Source organism: Bubalus bubalis, chromosome 11 (assembly GCF_019923935.1).
Source record: "Bubalus bubalis isolate 160015118507 breed Murrah chromosome 11, NDDB_SH_1, whole genome shotgun sequence".
In the NCBI taxonomy this organism is placed as follows: Eukaryota; Metazoa; Chordata; class Mammalia; order Artiodactyla; family Bovidae; genus Bubalus; species Bubalus bubalis.
In genome coordinates, this window is record NC_059167.1 from 65,919,702 (window position 1) to 65,938,297 (window position 18,596).

General features: G+C 42.2%; 1 protein-coding gene across 1 annotated transcript in view; it reads left to right on the forward strand.

Moving 5' to 3' along the window:
• Positions 1–368: 368 nt before the first annotated feature.
• The window catches only part of EHD4 (EH domain containing 4), an 82,750-nt gene continuing 64,522 nt past the window's right edge, over positions 369–18,596 (forward strand). Inside the window, exon 1 of the mRNA XM_006066214.4 lies at positions 369–750. Coding sequence (XP_006066276.1) covers positions 518–750 — 233 coding nt within the window. The 5' untranslated portion in view covers positions 369–517. The remainder of the gene's footprint in view (positions 751–18,596) is intronic.

Here is an 18,596-nt window from a genome sequence, read left to right on the forward strand (position 1 = left end):
AGCCTCCAGAGGCGCGCGCGCGCTCGTGTGTGTGTGTGTTTCTTTGCTGGCTTGTGTGAGTGTGTTTCTTTGCCAGCTCAGATTTGCCCAGAAATCTACGCCACCTGGCTAGAGGTGGGGGGGGTGCGGGCAAACAACCACACCCGGCCCCTCTGTTCGCCGGTCTGCGCTAGCAAGTTAGAGAAACACCCTCTTCCTCGCCCAGTCCTCCAGAAAGACTCCGTCATCAATAATTCATTAAGACACTCGTCTCCATTGGCTGGCGCCTCCACTCGCGCCGGCAGCGGCCCAATGAGAAAGGACTTGAGAGACCCTTCTGAATAATGAACACACTCCCGTGACGTAGCGACCGGAGACTGGCTGAGATGGCGCGAGGCGGGGCCAGCTCGGGCGGCGGCGAGGGCTGTTGGGGCTGCTCAGTGCCAGCTGGGGAGGGTCGAGCCCGGAGTGGGGTCGGAGCTCGGGACCAGCACTGAGAGGGCCAACGCGGGGCACAGACGAGCGGGCCGGCGGCAGGATGTTCAGCTGGTTAGGGCGGCAGGCGGGCGGGCGCGGAGGTACGGGCGCGGACCCGGTGCAGACCGTGACGGGTGGCCTGCGCTCGCTCTACCAGCGCAAGGTGCTGCCGCTGGAGGAGGCGTATCGCTTCCACGAGTTCCACTCGCCGGCGCTGGAGGACGCTGACTTTGAGAACAAGCCCATGATCCTGCTCGTGGGCCAGTACAGCACCGGCAAGACCACCTTCATCAGGTAACCCTCCCCGCCCCCTCCGCCCTCCTGCCTACACACCTGTCCCCGTCACCTAGGTGGAGGCCGTCCTCCTCCCCACGTGCGCTCCTGTTGTCACCAGCCTCCCGCCGGCTTCCTTAGCGCCCCCTTCTCCTTCGAGGAATCCCCTCTCTGCCGCTTTCTCCAGCATCGGCGCGGCCTCAGGTTCCCCTTCCGAGCGCGGTGCCCGGGTGTCTGAGGCCCTGCCCCGGGACCGGCCGCCGAAGTGAGGGCAGGCTCTCCCTACGCGGCCGAGAGGATCCTCAGAATCGCCCCGCGCCCCCCGCGCCCCCCCCCCGCCCCCCCCGCGCCCCCCCCCCCCAGTCTCTGCGTACTACGAGCCCTCCTTCCTTGCACTCCTCTGTGCAAGGAAGGCACTCCTCTGACTGGCTTTATTTTGTCACCCTAGCCTGCGAGCCCCGGGATGGGAGGAAAAGCAAGTCTATAATAAGCACCTTCTTGACGAGCGAGTGAGACCAAGGGCTGGAAATGGGGACAAAGGTGTGGGGTATCAGAATGGATCATTGAGTCAAGCTGGAAAGTTAAGGCCCAGCACAGTGCCCGGCGTATAACTATTTATTGAATGAAAGAATGGCAACAGTAGAGGGTATTGCCCACGCCCCCTTCCATTGCGGCCCTGCATCCCGCCCCCAACACTGTTCAGGGGGACCGAGTAGAGAGGCCGCCTTCATTCAGCTCGTGCACAGCCTTTCTTTATCCTGCCATAGGAAGTTAGCTGTGTGTAGCCACCAAACCAGCCAGCGCCCAGTGGAGCTCAGGGGGAGTGTCATATTACTACTGGTTAGTTTCCATTTCTTAGGTGGGTCATTCCCTTCTCCGTCACCCTTGACAACTGAAAATATTTGTCATGCTTGCCGTGTCTCCAAAAGCAAACAATTACTGTGGATGCCTTGACATTCAAATCATATAATCCCTCGGAAGTGGTTTTTAATGGGAAATAATTTGCATTGTAACAGATTGCTTTTTGAAGAGGTTATTTTACTTTTAAAGCAGCTGGCATATTAAGACTCTCTTTGGTTAGGAGACTTGTTTTCCTGGGTTAAACTGTGTGTCCATTGAAACAAAGTGATCATTTTAGGTTTGGGGCCAGGGTTTTGGAAATTGTAAGTTTCTTCATCATTGATGATCAACAGGTGTTCAGAAAACTGCATCTATATATATTTGGATACATGCCATTTCTATTAAGTAGCGGCCTCTTTTTCTGGGTTCCAGTGACCTATAGTTCCTACAAATATAGTTGTCACTACAGAAAATAGGTTCCACCCAAAGCTGCAGCTACACGATGAATTAATTCAGCAAAGCAAATAGACTATATTGAAATATAGTTCTCGAAAGTCAGTTGAATGTTAAGAAAGATGAAAGAAAATACTTTTAAATTGTTTTATTTGGTGCTTATTAGTAAGCTGAAAAGAGTATTAAATATGTCACCTAAGACACTCAAAATGAACCTAGAAATATTACATAAACTGACACCTTGAAAGATGTTATAAAATACACTTAAGGGCTCAGTAATACTAACCAATTTAAATATATAGGCCTATGAAGCATTATGTAGCACAAGAGTAGGAGGTAGACCTTTTGAAATATACAGATAAAGGATAAGAAGGTAAGCATTGTTATAATTAAAATAGTCTCAGCATTGGTGATGGCCTGTTCAGAGCACCCTGGGTAGTTCCTCCCATCTGTCCTTGCCATGAGATTGTGTGATTAGGGAGCCACTGTTAATATTGTGTCAACCTGGATATTATTTGGTCCTCTCTCTGCTCCCACAGCCTGGATAATAAGCAAATCTAAGGCAGGAGAACAAACCCACGGAAACATGTATCCATCTTTTTTTCAGCTTACTGTTTTTCTGTCTCATCATTTGGGGGAACTTTGTGGAATAGCTAAGCATAGTTTGAAGAAGGATTGGGAATTTGGTGACTCTATCCAAGGACTTCCCGGTGGCTCAGTGGTAAAGAATTCACCTGCCAAGCTGAAGACACGGGTTCGATCCCTGGGTCACTCCAGTATTCTTACCTGGGAAATCCCATGGACAGAGGAGCCTGGTAAGTTACAGTCCATAGGGTCACAGAGTCAGACACGACTTAGCAACTAAACAATGACTCCATCCAAATGAACCACTTCTCAGGAGGCCCTGGAGCCCCCACGTGCAACACTACAGTGAGAAAGGAGTCACCCTATCAGGAAGTCACTTGCTCTTGAGACCTTCCCTGGCCTAAGTGACCTGGTTGTTAGGCATCAGGCACAAAAGTGGACCTGTGAGGGTGGAAGAAACTCGGGGTATACCAGAAGGTTGGTGAGGCACCGGAGACCTGAGTTTGATTTCAGAGGGGGGCTAGGAGCAAAAGGAACTAAGGAGTAGACCTGAGAAAAAGCAGTGTACAGATAGCCACCATGCAATCCCTATTTGTTTTTTTTCTTTGTATATCCTTGTCAGTGTATAAACATTCATTCTTCATAATGCTCAGGTTAGCAAAATCACAGTGTGATGTTTTCCTATAAAATGCTTGATAAAGCAGTTATGTTTTAAAACTTTAAATATTAAATATAGCATTAATAGGGAAAAGGCAGGCAGGGGTTCCATGGACAAGGATGAAAACAAGGTTGGAGGATAATATGAAGCATTAAGAAGCTAAAATGAGGGGGCTGAGACAATATGTCCCCTCAGACAATAAAAAAAAAAAATGCCTCAGACAATTAAAAAAAAAAGCCTTTTTAGGTATGATCAGAACAAGAAAAAGAATCAGGAAGCGATAGGGTGAAGCCTGGAACTCTTCTTGGAACGTTAACAAAAAGCAGAACTGCTCAGCTATTATTTTGCTTCCTCCTTTTCTCTTAAAGAAAGTGCTCCAGAGATGGTAGAAGGGAGCCCAGGCATGTTTGAGAGGGACTCAAACCAGACAATGAGGAGCTCTCTAGGGCCTGCCACAGGCAAGACCCAGGAAATACCCAGGTGGATAGATGGATGGGAGGTCCTTGTAGGAAGAGCTTGCTGCTGCTACTGCTAAGTCACTTCAATCGTGTCCGACTCTGTGAGACCCCATAGACGGCAGCCCACTAGGCTGCCCTGTCCCTGGGATTCACCAAGCAAGAACACTGGAGTAGGTTGCCATTTCCTTCTCCAATGCATGAAAGTAAAAAGTGAAAGTGAAGTCGCTCAGTCATGTCCGACTCTTAGCGACCCCATGGACTGCAGCCTACCAGGCTCCTCCGTCCATGGGGTTTTCCAGGCAAGAGTACTGGAGTGGGCTGCCATTGCCTTCTCCTAGGAAGAGCTTGCAGTTGTGCTCAAAGAAAACTGTGTTCTGTGATTTGTAAGAAATAATGAAGAATATGAAAAGTATCAGAAAGTTGGAAGCAGGCAAATGTTCGGTTTTCAAAAAAGGGAAGAAATAGATTTTAAGGACAAAGCTCTACTCTATTCCTCTGATAAGCTCTGCTGCTGCTGTTAAGTCACTTCAGTCGTGTCCAACTCTGTGCGACCCCATAGATGGCAGCCCACCAGGCTCCCCAGTCCCTGGAATTCTCCAGGCAAGAACACTGGAGTGGGTTGCCATTTCCTTCTCCAATGCATGAAAGTGAAAAGTGAAGGTGAAGTCGCTCAGTTGTGCCCGACCCTCAGCGACCCCATGGACTGCAGCCTGCCAGGCTCCTCCATCCATGGGATTTTCCAGGCAAGAGTACTGGAGTGGGGTGCCATTCCCTTCTCTGGATAAGCTCTAGATTCAGCTATTAAAGAGAAATAAAGGTACTCAGTAGAAGGCAGGCTGGTTCACCCATTAAAAAAGAAAAAATCCTTTAGGGAAACACTGGGGGCCCAGTTGGGTGGTTCTTACCCTTATTCAAGTGCTAGACCCCAAAAATCATAGTCTGTGTGCCAAATACCATGCCTTTTGCAGATCTTTCTGAAATACTGAAATATTTAATTTTCACTGTATAGACTGTATTTACAGTATACAATGTAAGCTCATACCTACACAGCCTAGTATTCCTTTCCTCAAATAGTATTGATGTCAGGGATGGGCCCAGCTATCCCAGACTATGGAAAAGAATCAAGCCCTCAGGACTCTGGGTGACAAGAGCTGTGACAAAGCACGGGGTGGGGTGGGAGCATAGGAGGGACCCTTCATGCAGGTTTGGAGATTAGAAAAGGCATCTGGGGACACAACCTGGAAGCTGAACCCAGCGGAATGAGCAAAAATTCACAGCCCCAAGGGGATAGGGAAGTGAAAGTGAGAAAGTATCCGTGGTGAGGCCCAAGTTTGGTTAACCAGGTGGGTGGGTGAGCTGTCCACTGAGGCGAGGAAGAATGGAGGCATACTTATGAGTTTAGGTTTAAGCCTGTGCATAAGTGGACACCCAGGTGTAGAGTCCAAGAGGGGTCGGACATGTGGGTCTGGAATGAGAGGAAGAGGACCTTGTGGAGGCACTGGGGAAAATATCACCACGGAGATGAAGGTGATGCCAGGGAAGGATGGTGGTTCCGAGCCATCTTAGGACTCTTTTGGTTGCAAGTAACAGCAACTCAACTTAAAAAGCCTTAAGTAAAAAGATACACTTTTTCTCATGAAACTGATTGGACCAGAGTGTGCTGGCTTCAGACCCAGCCTGGGACCCCATGTGGTGCCATCAGGACTTGGTCTCTCAGCTCTGCTGTCTTCTCACATTGGCTTCCTTCTCAGGCACTTGCTCATGGGCGGGGACAGACCCTCTCCAATTCCAGACTCAAGTTCTGCCAGCTCAGCAACCCCAGTGGGAAAGAAGAGAACCCCTCTCCCCATAGTTTGAGCTACAAGTCTCAAGTTTGAGTTTCATTGGCTTGACTTTGGCCATCTGCCCATCCTTGAGCCAGTCCCTCAAGCTGGGGGAAATGAGTATCCCTGTCTGGAGTTGGGTGGTCAGCCCCTAAGCCTCATGGCCTGCTGGTGGGAAGAGGTGGCTCCTCAGAGTACAGCTATCAAAAAGGGGAAATGGATGCTAGACAGGTGAAACAGCAGACGGTCCCCACAAAAGCCAGGGAAAAAGAGGGGGTGGTCAGCAGCGTCAGCTGCCTCGGGGAAACAGAACCAGTGGATTAGCCATCAGAAGCCAGGGTGACCTTGGCAAGAGTCAGTAAGTGGTGCTGATGGAAGCCAGGTGACAGTAGGTTGAAGAATGAGTGGGCGGTGAAGCACCAAATATAGAAAATTCTCAGCAACTGGGCACTGAGGGCGAGGAACCATGCCCTGGTCACAGGCATTCTGGAGGTTTGGTTGATGATCATGATCCTACAGAGTTAGAAGTTGATAGAAGGGGTGTGTGGAGGGGGAGCAGCTGGTGGTTCAGAAGCCCAGGAAGAGGCAGGACTTGGAGCAAGTGTTCTGAGGGATGGGGGTGGTGCAGAACAGGTTGAGTGTGCCTTGGTGGCGGCAGTCCCTGCTTGGGGCGATGCTGTCTGTCAGCTTCTTGTCCACTAATTACATCATCTACCTAACAAAGGGCAGCAGTCCCTGAGGATTGGAAGTGACATCTAGATGCTTACTTCTAAAAGACATTCAAAACACCTTTCAAAACCTTGGAGAATTCTGAAATAGAAAGCTGTGGTTCCTGAATCTGTCCGGGGGTCAGAGTCACCAGGAGACCTTCTGAAACAGATTCCAGGGGCTCATCCCAGACCTTGTGAAGTGGAACCTCTGTGGATCAGACTGAAAAATCTGTTTTTGTTATTTTAAACTACCTCTCATGGTGATTTTTAGGCAGCCTCTCCCAAGAAATGTTTGGGAACTATTGCTAGATGAATGTTCAGTTGGTGAAGTCTATGACACTGGAACCATCAAGCCTGAAGAGAGAGGCTCACTGGTGGACTTTCCATGGCATGTGGTCCAAACTCTGTTCACATTTTTAACAGATAACATAGATGAAGACATAGAAGTCATGATTATAAAACTAGGGATTATGCAATAAATACAATTTAATAAATAGCCTTTTTCACTTAAGATGATATAATGAACTGTTTCTTGTGTTATTAAGTCATCTTCAAAAATAGCTTATGTCTGCATCATATTCTGTTGTACAGCTTGGAACATTTTTTTTAATTTTTTCCCATTTTTTTAATTGAAGTAGAATTTGTTTACAGTGTTGTGTTAATTTCTGCTGTAGAGCAAAGTGATTCAGTTATAACACACACATTCTTTTTATATTCCTTTCCATTATGGTTTATCATAGGATACTGAATATAGTTCTCTGTGCTATACAGTAGGACCTTGTTGTTTATCCATTTCATATGTAATAGCTTACATCTCGGAGAAGGCAGTGGCTCCCCACTTCAGTACTCTTGCCTGGAAAATCCCATGGGTGGAGGAGCCTGGTAGGCTGCAGTCCATAGGGTCGCTAAGAGTTGGACACGACTGAGCGACTTCACTTTCACTTTTTACTTTCATGCATTGGAGAAGGAAATGGCAACCCACTCCAGTGTTCTTGCCTGGAGAATCCCAGGGACGGGTGAGCCTGGTGGGCTGCCGTCTCTGGGGTTGCACAGAGTCAGACACGGCTGAAGTGACTTAGCAGCAGCAGCTGCTTACATCTGCTAACCCCAACCTCCCACTCCATTCCTTCTCCAACCCCTTCCCCCTTGGCAACCACAAGTCTCTTCTCTATGTCTGTGAGTCTGTTTCTGTTTTGTACATAGATTCATTTGTGCTGCATTTTAGATTCCACATATGATATCATATGGTAATTTTCTTTCTTTGAATTAGTATGATCATCTCTAGTTGCATCCATGTTGCTGCAGATGGCATGATTTCATTTTTTATGGCTGAGTAGTATTCCATTCTATATACATACCACATCCTGTCCTCCATTCATCTATCAATGGACATTTAGTTTGTTAACGTATCTTGGCTATTATGAATAGTGCTGCTATGAGCAGAGGGGTGTGTGTATCTTTTTGAATTATAATTTTGTCCAGGTATATGCCCAGGAGTGGAATTGCTGGATCATATGAAAATTCTATTTTTAGTTTTCTGAAGAACCTTCATACTGTTTTCCAAAGTGGCTATATGAACTTCAGTTTCAGTTCAGTTCAGTCACTCAGTCGTGTCCGACTCTGTGACCCCATGAACCGTAGCACGCCAGGCCTCCCTGTCCATCACCAACTCCCGGAGTTTACCCAAACTCATGTGCATTGAGTCGGTGATGCCATCCAACCATCTCATCCTCTGTTGTCCCCTTCTCCTCCTGCCCTCAATCTTTCCCAGCCTCAGGGTCTTTTCAAATGAGTCAGCTGTTCACATCAGGTGGCCAAAGTATTGGATTTTCATCTTCAACATCAGTCCTTCCAATGAACACTCAGGACTGATCTCCTTTAGGATGGACTGGTTGGATCTCCTTGCAGTCCAAAGGACTCTCAAGAGTCTTCTCAAAAGCATCAATTCTTCAACCCTCAGCTTTCTTCATAGTCCAAGTCTCACATCCATACATGACTCCTGGAAAAACCATAGCCTTGACTAGATGGACCTTTGTTGGCAAAGTAATGTCTCTGCTTTTAATATGCTGTCTAGGTTGGTTATAACCTTCCTTCCAAGGAGTAAGCGTCTTTTAATTTCATGGGTGCAATCACCATCTGCAGTGATTTTGGAGTCCAGAAAAATAAAGTCAGCCGCTGTTTCCCCATCTATTTGCCATGAAGTGATGGGACTGGATGCCATGATCTTAGTTTTCTGAATGTTGAGCTTTAAGCCAACTTTTTCACTCTCCTCTTTCACTTTCGTCAAGAGGCTCTGTGCTATCTTGGTTCCAGCTTGTGCTTCTTCCAGCTCCATGTTTCTCATGATGTACTCTGCACGTAAGCTAAATAAACAGGGTGACAGTATACAGCCTTGACGAACTCCTTTTCCTATTTGGAACCAGTCTGTTGTTCCATGTCCAGTTCTAACTGTTGCTTCCTGACCTGCATACAAATTTCTCAAGAGGCAGATCAGGTGGTCTGGTATTCCCATCTCTTTCAGAATTTTCCACAGTTTCTTGTGATCCACACAGTCAAAGGCTTTGGCATAGTCAATAAAGCAGAAATAGATGTGTTTCTGGAACTCTCTTGCTTTTTTGATGATCCAACAGATGTTGGAAATTTGATCTCTGGTTCCACTGCCTTTTCTAAAACCAGTTTGAACATCTGGAAGTTCACGGTTCATGTATTGCTGAAGCCTGGCTTATTTTGAGCATTACTTTACTAGCTTGTGAGATGAGTGCAATTGTGCAGTAGTTTGAGCATTCTTTGGCATTGCCTTTCTTTGGGATTGGAATGCAAACTGACCTTTTCCAGTCCTGTAGCCACTGCTGAGTTTTCCAAATTTGCTGACATACTGAGTGCAGTACTTTCACAGCATCATCTTTCAGGATTTGAAATAGCTCAACCGGAATTCCATCACCTCCACTAGCTTTGTTCATAGTGATGCTTTCTAAGGCCCACTTGACTTCACTTTCCAGGATGTCTGGCTCTAGGTGAGGGATCACACCATCATGGTTATCTGGGTCATAAAGATCTTTTTGTACAGTTCTTCTGTGTATTCTTGCCACCTCTTCTTAATATCTTCTGCTTCTGTTGTGTCCATACCATTTCTGTCCTTTATTGTGCCCATCTTTGCAGGAAATGTCCCCTTGGTATCTCTAATTTTCTTGAAGAGATCTCTAGTCTTTCTTATTCTATTGTTTTCCTCTATTTCTTTGCATTGTTCACTGAGGAAGGCTTTCTTATCTCTCTTTTCTATTCTTTGGAACTCTACATTCAAATAGGTATATCTTTCCTTTTCTCCTTTGCTTTTTGCTTCTCTTCTTTTCACAGCTATCCGACTAATAGTATTTATATTCCCTCCAGCATTTATTTGTAGACTGCATTTATTTTTAATGATGGACATTTGACTGGTGTGAGGTGGTACCTCATTGTGATTTTAATTTCCTTTTCTCTAAGAGTTAGCAATGTTGAGCATATTTTCATGTGCCCAGCGGCCATTTGTTTGCTTTCTTAGGAGAAATGTCTATTTTTTAATTGGGTTGGGTATTTTGTTGTTGTTGAGTTGTATGAGCTGTTAGTATATTTTGGAGATTAAGCCCTTGTCAGTCACAGTATTTGCAAATATTTTTTCCCATTCCATAGGTTGTCTTTCCATATTTTTTGTTCATTTGTTTGTTTTTGTTTTTTTATGGTTTCCTTTGCTCTGAAAATCTCATAAGTTTGATTAGGTCCCACTTGTTTTTATTTCTATTGCCTAAGAAAACATTGGTCTGAATTATGTCAGAAACTGTTTTGCCTATACTCACTTCTAGGAGTTTTATGATATCATGTCTTATGTTTAGATCTTTAAGCCATTTTTAGTTTATTTTTGTGCATGTTGTAAATCAGCTTCATTGATTTACATGCATCTGTCCAACTTTCCCAGCACCACTTCCTGAAGAGACTTTTTCCCATTTTATATTCTTACCTCTTTTGTCAAAGATTAATTGCCTATAGGTGTGTGGGTTTATTTTTGTGCTCTCTGTTCTGTCCCATTGATCCATATGGCTGTTTTTGTACCAAACCACAGTGTTTTGATTACTGTAGCTTTGTAGTATTGTCTGAAATATGGGAGAGTTCCCTCAGGATTGCTTTGGCAATTCTGCGTCTTTTATGGTGCCATGGGGGGCTTCCCAGGTGACTCAGTGGTCGAGAATCTGCCTGCCAAGCAGGAGACACAAGTTCAATCTTTGGGTCAGGAAGATCCCCTGGAGAAAGAAATGGCAACCCACTCTAGTATTCTTGCCTGGGAAATCCCATGGACAGGGGAGCCTGGTGGGCTGTAGTCCGTGCGCTCACAAAAGAGTCAGACACAACTTTGCAACTAAACAACAAGAACAACAAATACATTTGGGGATTATTTGTTCTAGTTCTATGAAAAATCGCATGAGTAATTTGATATGGATTGTATTAAATCTGTAGATTGCTTTGGGTAGTATGGCCATTTTAACAATGCTAATTCTTCTAAGAGTGTGATACTATCTTTCCATTTCTTTGAATCCTCTTTAATTTCTTGTATTAATGTTTTATAGTTCTCAACATATAATTCTTTCTCCTGTTTAGTCAGGTTTATTCCTAGGTGTGTATATGTGTGTGTGTGTGTGTGTATATATGCATACTTCCTTTCTGATATTTCATTGTTAGTGTAAAGAAATGCAGTCAATTTCTGAATGCTAATCTTTTATCCTGCTACTTTGCTGAATTCATTAATTAGAGCAGTAGTTTTTGTGCGGAGTCCTGAGGACCTTCTATATATAATATCATATTATCTGCATATAGTGACAATTTTACCTTTTCTCTTCCAATTTGGATACATTTTATTTCTTTTTCTTGTCTGATTGCTATGGCTAGGACTGCCAATACTATGTTGAATAGACATGAAAGTGGGCATACTTGTCTTGTTCCAGATTTTATTGGAAAGATTCTTAGCTTGTTACCATTGAGTATCATATTGGTTGTAAGTTTATCATAAACGGCTTTTATTATGTTGAGCTGTAGTCCCTCTTTACCCACTTTGGTGAGAGTTTTTATCATGAATTGATGTTGAATTTGCAAAAAACAATTTGTCAAATGCTTTTTCTGCATATATTGAGATGATCATGTGGTTGTTTACTTTTATTAATGTGATGTATTGCATTGATTGATCTGTGTATGTTGAACCATTCTTGTGAACTTGGGATGAATCCTACTTGGTCATGGTGTATGACCTTTTATGTGTTGTTGGATTCAGTTTGCTAGTATTGTGTTGAGAATTTTTTCATCTATGTTCATCAAAGACCTTGGCCTGTAATTTTCTTTTTTGGTGAAATCTTTGTCTGATTTTAATACCAGGGTGTTCTGGCTTCATAGAATGTCTTTGTGAGTGTTCTCTAGTCTTCAGTCTTTGGGAAGAGCTTGAGAAGAATCACTGTAAGTTCTTCTTTATTTGGTAGAACTTCACTTGTGAAGCTTTCTGGTCTTGGACTTTTGTAGCAAGTTTATTTTAGAGTCTATTTGGTCTATTTAAATTATCTGTTTCTTCTTGATTGGGTTTTGGTGGGCTGTATGTTTCTATAAAATTGTCCATTTCTTCTAGGTTATCAAATTTTTTGGCATATAATTGTTCATAGTGTTCTCTTATGTTTTTTGTATTTCTGTGGTATTGGTTGAGATTTCTCCTTTTTCATTTCTTATTTTATTTGGGTTCTCTCTTCTCTTATTCTTGGTGAGTCTGGCCAGAGACTTGTCAATTTTGTTTACCCTTTTTGATTTACTGATTTTTTTCTGTTCTTTTTTTAATTTCTATTTTATTTTTTCCTCCCCATTGTTTATTATTTCCTCCTTCTGCTGACTTTAGGTTTTGTTTGTTCTTCTTTGTATGGTTCTTTTAAAGTGTTAGATTAAGTTGTTTATTTGAGATTTTTGAAGAAAGCCTCTATTGCTATGAACTTCCCTCTAAGAACTGCTTTTGCATCGTCCCATCGATTTTGTATAGCTGTGTTTTGTCATTTGTCTCAAGGTATTTTTAATTTCCTTTTTGATTTCTTTGTTGACACCTTGTTTTCTTAGTAGCATGTTGTTTAGTCTCTATGTAATTGTTTTTTTCTCATTTTCCCTTGGTTTCTAGTTCATGTTGTTGTGGTCAGAGAAGACGCTTGAAATAATTTCTGTACTCTTAAATTATTTGTGGTTAGTTTTGTGCCTTAGTATGTGGTCAGTCCTAGAGAATGTTCCATGTGCACTTGAAAAGAATGTGTATTGTGTTTGGGAGGAGATATAATGTCCTAAAAGTATGTTTAGTCTAACTTCTACTGTATCATTTAGAATCTCTTTGCTTTATTGATTTTCTGTCTAGAAGATCTGTCCATTGATGTGAGTGGGGTGTTAAAGTCTACTATTATTGTATTCTTATCAATTTCTCCCTTTGTGTCTGTTAGTATTTGTTTTATATATTTGGGTGCTCCTATATTAGGTGCATTGATGTTAATAAGTGTAAAATCCTCTTCTTGTATTGATCCTTTTACTGTTATATAGTCTTTCTATATCTTTCTTTATAGTCTTTACTTTAAAGTCTATTTTGTCTGATATTAGTATTGTAACTCCTGCTTTCTTGTCATTTCTGTTTGCATGAAATATCTTTTTCCATCCTGTCACTTTAAATCTGTGTGTGTCCTTGGTCCTAAGGTGGGTCTCTTGTAGGCAGCATTTGTAGGCCCTTGTTTTTTTATTCAGTCTGCCATTCTATGTCTTTGGATTGGAGCATTCAGTTCATTGGCGTTTAAGGTAATTATTGATGCATATGTATTTATTCTCATTTTTTAAACTTTGTTTTCCAGTTGATTTTTTGTTTCTTCTTTGTTCCTTTCTTTTTTTTTTTCTTTTTGTGGTTTGATTTCCTTTTATGCTTCTGTTCTCTTTAGTTTTTGTGAAGAATATCCCACTTTATGTTATCCCATAGGTCTCTTATAGTGCTTTCATTTTTTTTTTTTTCAATTTGGCTTTCTGTCTGCTGTTTTGATTGAGTAATTTCCATTATTCTATCTTCCAGATCACTTATTTGATCTTCTGCATTATTCATTCTGCTGTTCAGTGCCTTTAGCTCAGCTTTTGTCTCAGAAAATTAATTATCTAATTGTTCTTGTCATCTCCTTATAGTTTCTAGGTCCTTTTTACAGCATCATCATTTCTTAATTCCTCAAGAAATTTAAGGATAGCTTTTCTTAATTCCTTCAGTATTTTCATTACTTCTTTTTTGAACCCAGTGTCTATTAGACTGAAGAAGTCTGTTTTATTGTGTGTTCCTACAGGGGAATTCTCCTGGTCTTTAAAAACTTATTGACCAGAGACATACTAATATGTCTTTTGTTACCCGAACATTATTGACCAGAGATGTTTCAGTGTTCACTTACATAACAAGTCACTGGCCACAGGCATTAGTTTTTGGAAAAATCCTCTGGTCAGTAATGTATTAACTGGTTCCTCTGCCTCTTCATTGTGCTTATATTTCTCTTACTCCATGAGTTCAGAGAAACAGTTATCTTCTGTAGTCTTGGAGGGCTATTTATATGAGGGAGTATCCCTGCATAACTTGTGTGGGTTTTGATATATTTTTGGTGTGAGGACTGTTTTTGGTTTGGATGCTTGCCTTCCTTTTCCTCGGCATGTGCTGGCTGTTATCCCCTTGATAGGGGTTGTAGATGCAGATGCAGGCCCTCCTCATGGAAGCATGTTTGATTCCAGTAGACTTCCTTTCCCTTTTTTCTCCTTTCCCTTTCTTCCACCCTCCTTCCAGAGCAGCATGGAAGGTGGAGAGGAATAGCTCCAGATTATGGCATAGACTAGACATCAGCGTGCCTTCAGCACATCCCAACCCCAAGGAGTTTAAATTCCACTCACAGCTGGGAAAATTGAGTTGTGAAAGGCTTACCCAGCAAATTCCAGATTCTTGGTCCAACAGGCCATTCCGGTTTCTTGCTCCACTCTCTTAGTAGGCAGATTTGTTATAAGGATGATGTCATCTGAACAAGCAGTCTTGGTAATAATATGTCAGTGCTTTAATTAAGGGAAAGACAAAAATGAAACGAAAACTTAAGTTTCACACTTAAGGAAGGACATAGAGTTTTAAAATGGAAGTAAGTCTGGCCTGACTTAGTTTTTCAGTAACTCAAAGAAGATTATTTAAAGTTATCTTGTAATAACCTTTCATGAAGTATTAAGTGCCATAAAAAAAAAAGTTGAGCGCTGAAGAATTGATGCTTTTGAACTGTGATGTTGGAGAAGACTCTTGAGAGTTCTTTGGACTGCAAGGAGATCCAACCAGTCCATCCTAAAGGAAATCAGTCCTGGATATTTGTTGGAAGGGCTAATGCTGAAGCTGAAGCTCCAATACTTTGGCCACCTGATGCGAAGAACTGATTCACTGGAAAAAACCCTGATGCTGGGAAAGATTGAAGGCAGGAGGAGAAGGGGATGACAGAGGATGAAATGGTTGGATAGCATCACCAACTCGATGAGTTTGAGCAAGCTCTCGGAGTTGGTGATGGACAGGGAAGCTTGGCATGCTGCAGTCATTGGGGTTGCAAAGAGTCAGACACAACTGAGTGACTGAACTGAGCTTAATGAAGTATGAAAGTGAAAGCAAAGTCGCTCAGTTGTGTCTGACTCTTTGCGACCCTGTGGACTGTAGCCCACCAGGCTCCTCCATCCATGTAATTCTCCGGGCAAGAATACTGGAGTGGGTTGCCATTTCCTTCTCCAGGGGATCTTCCTGACCCAGGGATCAAACCCAGGTCTCCTGCATTGCAGGCAGATGCTTTAACCTCTGAGCCACCAGGGAAGCCCAGTATAATATGTAAAAATACTAAATCACTATGCTGTACACATGAAACTAATATAATGTTGTAAATCAGCTATACTTCAATAAAAATAAATAAATAGGCTAAAATTGTTTTTGGAAAAGACCCTTATGTTGGGAAAGATTGAGGGCAGGAGAAGAAGGGGGCGACAGAGGATGAGATAGTTGGATGGCATCATTGATACAATGGACCTGAATTTGAGCAGACTCCTGGAGATAGTGAAGGACTGGGAAGTCTGACATGCTGTAGTCCATGAGGTTGCAAAGAGTTGGACACGACTTAGAAACTGAACAACAACAAAAATTTTTTAAGTGGATATTTGCCCAGAGATATTTATCTCAGGTTTATTTATTTGAAGTATAGTTAATTTACAATGTTGTGTTACCTTCTAGTGTACAGCAAAGTGATTCCAATATATATATGTGTATGTACACATGTTCAGTTGCATCTGACTCTTTGTGACCCCATAGTCTGCAGCCCTCCAGGCTTCTCTGTCCATGGAAATTTCCAGGCAAGAATACTGAAGTGGGTTGCCATTTCCTTCTTTAGGGGATCTTCTCAATCAAAGGATCAAACCTGCATCTCCTGCATTGGCAGGAGGTTTCTTTACCACTGAGCTTCCTGGGAAGACGTGTGTGTGTGTGTGTGTGTGTGTGTGAGTGCGCACGCACATGTGCACATGCAAATTCTTTTTAAGATTCTTTTCCATTATATGTTTTTATAGGCCCTTGACTACAGTTATCTGTGCTATACCATAGCACCTGTAGTTTATGTATTTATATATAGCAATATGTATCTGTTAATCCCAAGCTCCTAATTTACCCTCCCCCCTACCCTTTCCCTTTTGGTAACTGTAAATTTGTTTTCTATCAACATTATTTATAATAGCAAGAAATGGGAAGTTGTTTCAATACACAACTATAAGGAAATGGCAAACTAAATTGATACATACTCACCTCAGAATAGTATGCAGCCATTAAAAATTTTTTTCTTCCAATTTTTAATGGCATGAGGAATAACTAATGGTGAAAAGTCTAGATGCAAAGTTGTGTAAATGCTTTGATCTCAATTTTATAATGAAAAAAATAATAGTTGCAGAAAATGATGGGATGGAAATGTATCAACATGTTAAGAATTAATCATTATCCTATATTAATGTTCTGTGCAAGCTGCTTAGCTTGTCATAAACAGTTTTTTTCTTCTATAAGCTAGGGATAAAACTACCTCCTCCAGCAACAATGAGGGTGAAGTGATCAAGCCTATGTGTTGCCTTATAAACTGTATGACATAATTTCATCCATTGTTTGGTGGTATCTGTAAACAGTGGTGGTGGTAGAACTCATTGCTAGGAAATAATTATATATTCTTTACCATTTTAATAAGAGTTTTATGATAATGTTTGATTTTTCTCCCATTTCCATTTCTTGGTATTAAACATTAAGATAGACAAAGGAAATTGCTTTAAAAGCATCATTTCCAGATTCAGGACAAATCAGAGTTGAAGACAAACTTTTTCTTTTCAGTCCCTCTCCTAGTGAAATGGTGGATCAGGTATTATCAACAGAAAATACACGGTGTAAAATCCTCCAACATGTTAAAAATAGTTATGCATTTTAACTCACAGACCTGGATTTAAAAATCAGGAAATAAAACTGTTTCTTTGCTGAACTAAAAGCTGTACTTCATATATGGTTTAAAACCTTAGTAATACTGAAAGGAACAATTGTTGGAGTTAAATGCGCTTTTGAAAATTGTCCCAGATAGAGCAATGAATTGAACCTCAAAACTCTCTGCACAGATGCCAATGTATGCACAAATATTTTAAAATCTTGTTTAGCATGACACAGGCCATTTCTCTAGAATTTGGCTTGAAAATGAAAATATAATGCTCACGGGACTTCCTTGGTGGTCCAGTGGCCAAGACTCTGAGCTCCCAACTCAGGGGACCCAGGTTCAATCCCTGATCAGAGAACTAGATCCTTTGTGCTGCAACTCAGACCCAGTGTAGCCAAATAACAAGTAAATAATATCAATAATAATGTTCATAAAACACCCCAAATATATGTGCCTTGTTGCTTTTTGGAGTGCTTACTCAATGATTAAATACCAACTAAAAAGTCTTAGATTTGTGTATTTGTAATGATTCACAGAACCCATTCCTACAAATGCGCCTGTTGGAGACTGCTAGCCTCTCAAGTCTGATTTAGGACAGGTAGTGCTCTCATAGGACCAATAAGAAATCCTAGGTTCTAATCAACTATTTAATCTATTTGAGCCTTTGTTTTCTTATCTGTGAAATGGGGGGGTGGCATAAAAATAGTACCTACCCCATAAGAAACTTATGATGAAATAAGGTTACATTTATATAAAGACTTTAGTACATAACAAGTTCTCAAACATTAGGTGTTATTACTAAAATAATGAATGCCTTTTCCACTATTCCAAGCCCAAGTGTTTCAGACAAAACCCAGACAGAACGCATGGGTTAATACTCAGGGGAGATGGAGTTTATGGCTTGAATTTTGGATATCTGTCATTGAATAATGTGCCTTTTCTAGTTGTTTGCTTATTTTTTAGTTATTCTTAAGCCCATCTTTGAGAAGATGGTGCTTGGGGATGTTGAAGGACTTTTTAATGTTTTGAAGATGTTTTTGTTCCCCATGTCACAAATGACAATTTTTTCTATGAAGTCAAAGAGAAATTGTCAAACCTCAGCAATGGAAGAAGAAGGACACTGTCTACCTATATCTTTGCATGAAAGCTACTCCTTGACATAGGCTGAGCAGGGTGCCAGGAGCCAGTTGGACGAGGCTGAACCATGGCCCTCAGCAGACAGGGACAAAGTGATGTCAGGCCTCCTGCCTGTCTTCCGCACCACCCCTTCTGTCAGCTGCTTGGAATCCAAATGTCTGTCTTGTTTTTCGTTGATGACTTGGCTGGAGAGTCTTGGAGCAGTTACCGCTAGAGCTGGCAGCCCTCTTTGAGAACACAGGAAAAGGAGAGCGAGGTGGAACTGGGGACAGAACCCAGCCCAGCACACAGGATGCCCATGCAGGGGGCTGCGGTAGAGTCTTTTCTGTAGTCTTCCTGTGGCCTCTTGTTCCTTTGAATTCTTGCTATGGCAGAAAACACCACAAAGCCCCTGAAACTTGTAGCTTGGGAATGCCTCTGAGGTGTCCAAAAAAAAAGTGTCATAGTTTTCCAGCCTCGTGCATGTGGCTGGATGGGCAACCTGTTTCGGTGCATCACACCTCAGGGTCTGCTCAGATTTTTCCTTTCAAGGCTGCTGGGTTTGAACCTCATCTCCTCATTCTCGCTTTGTTCATGTACTATAGTACTGTAGTATTAGCTACTGAAAAAGAGCCATGTGTAAGTGGACCTGTGCAGCTCAAACCATGATATTCAAGGGTTGACTGTACTTCATAAATGCTGGATGCTATTAT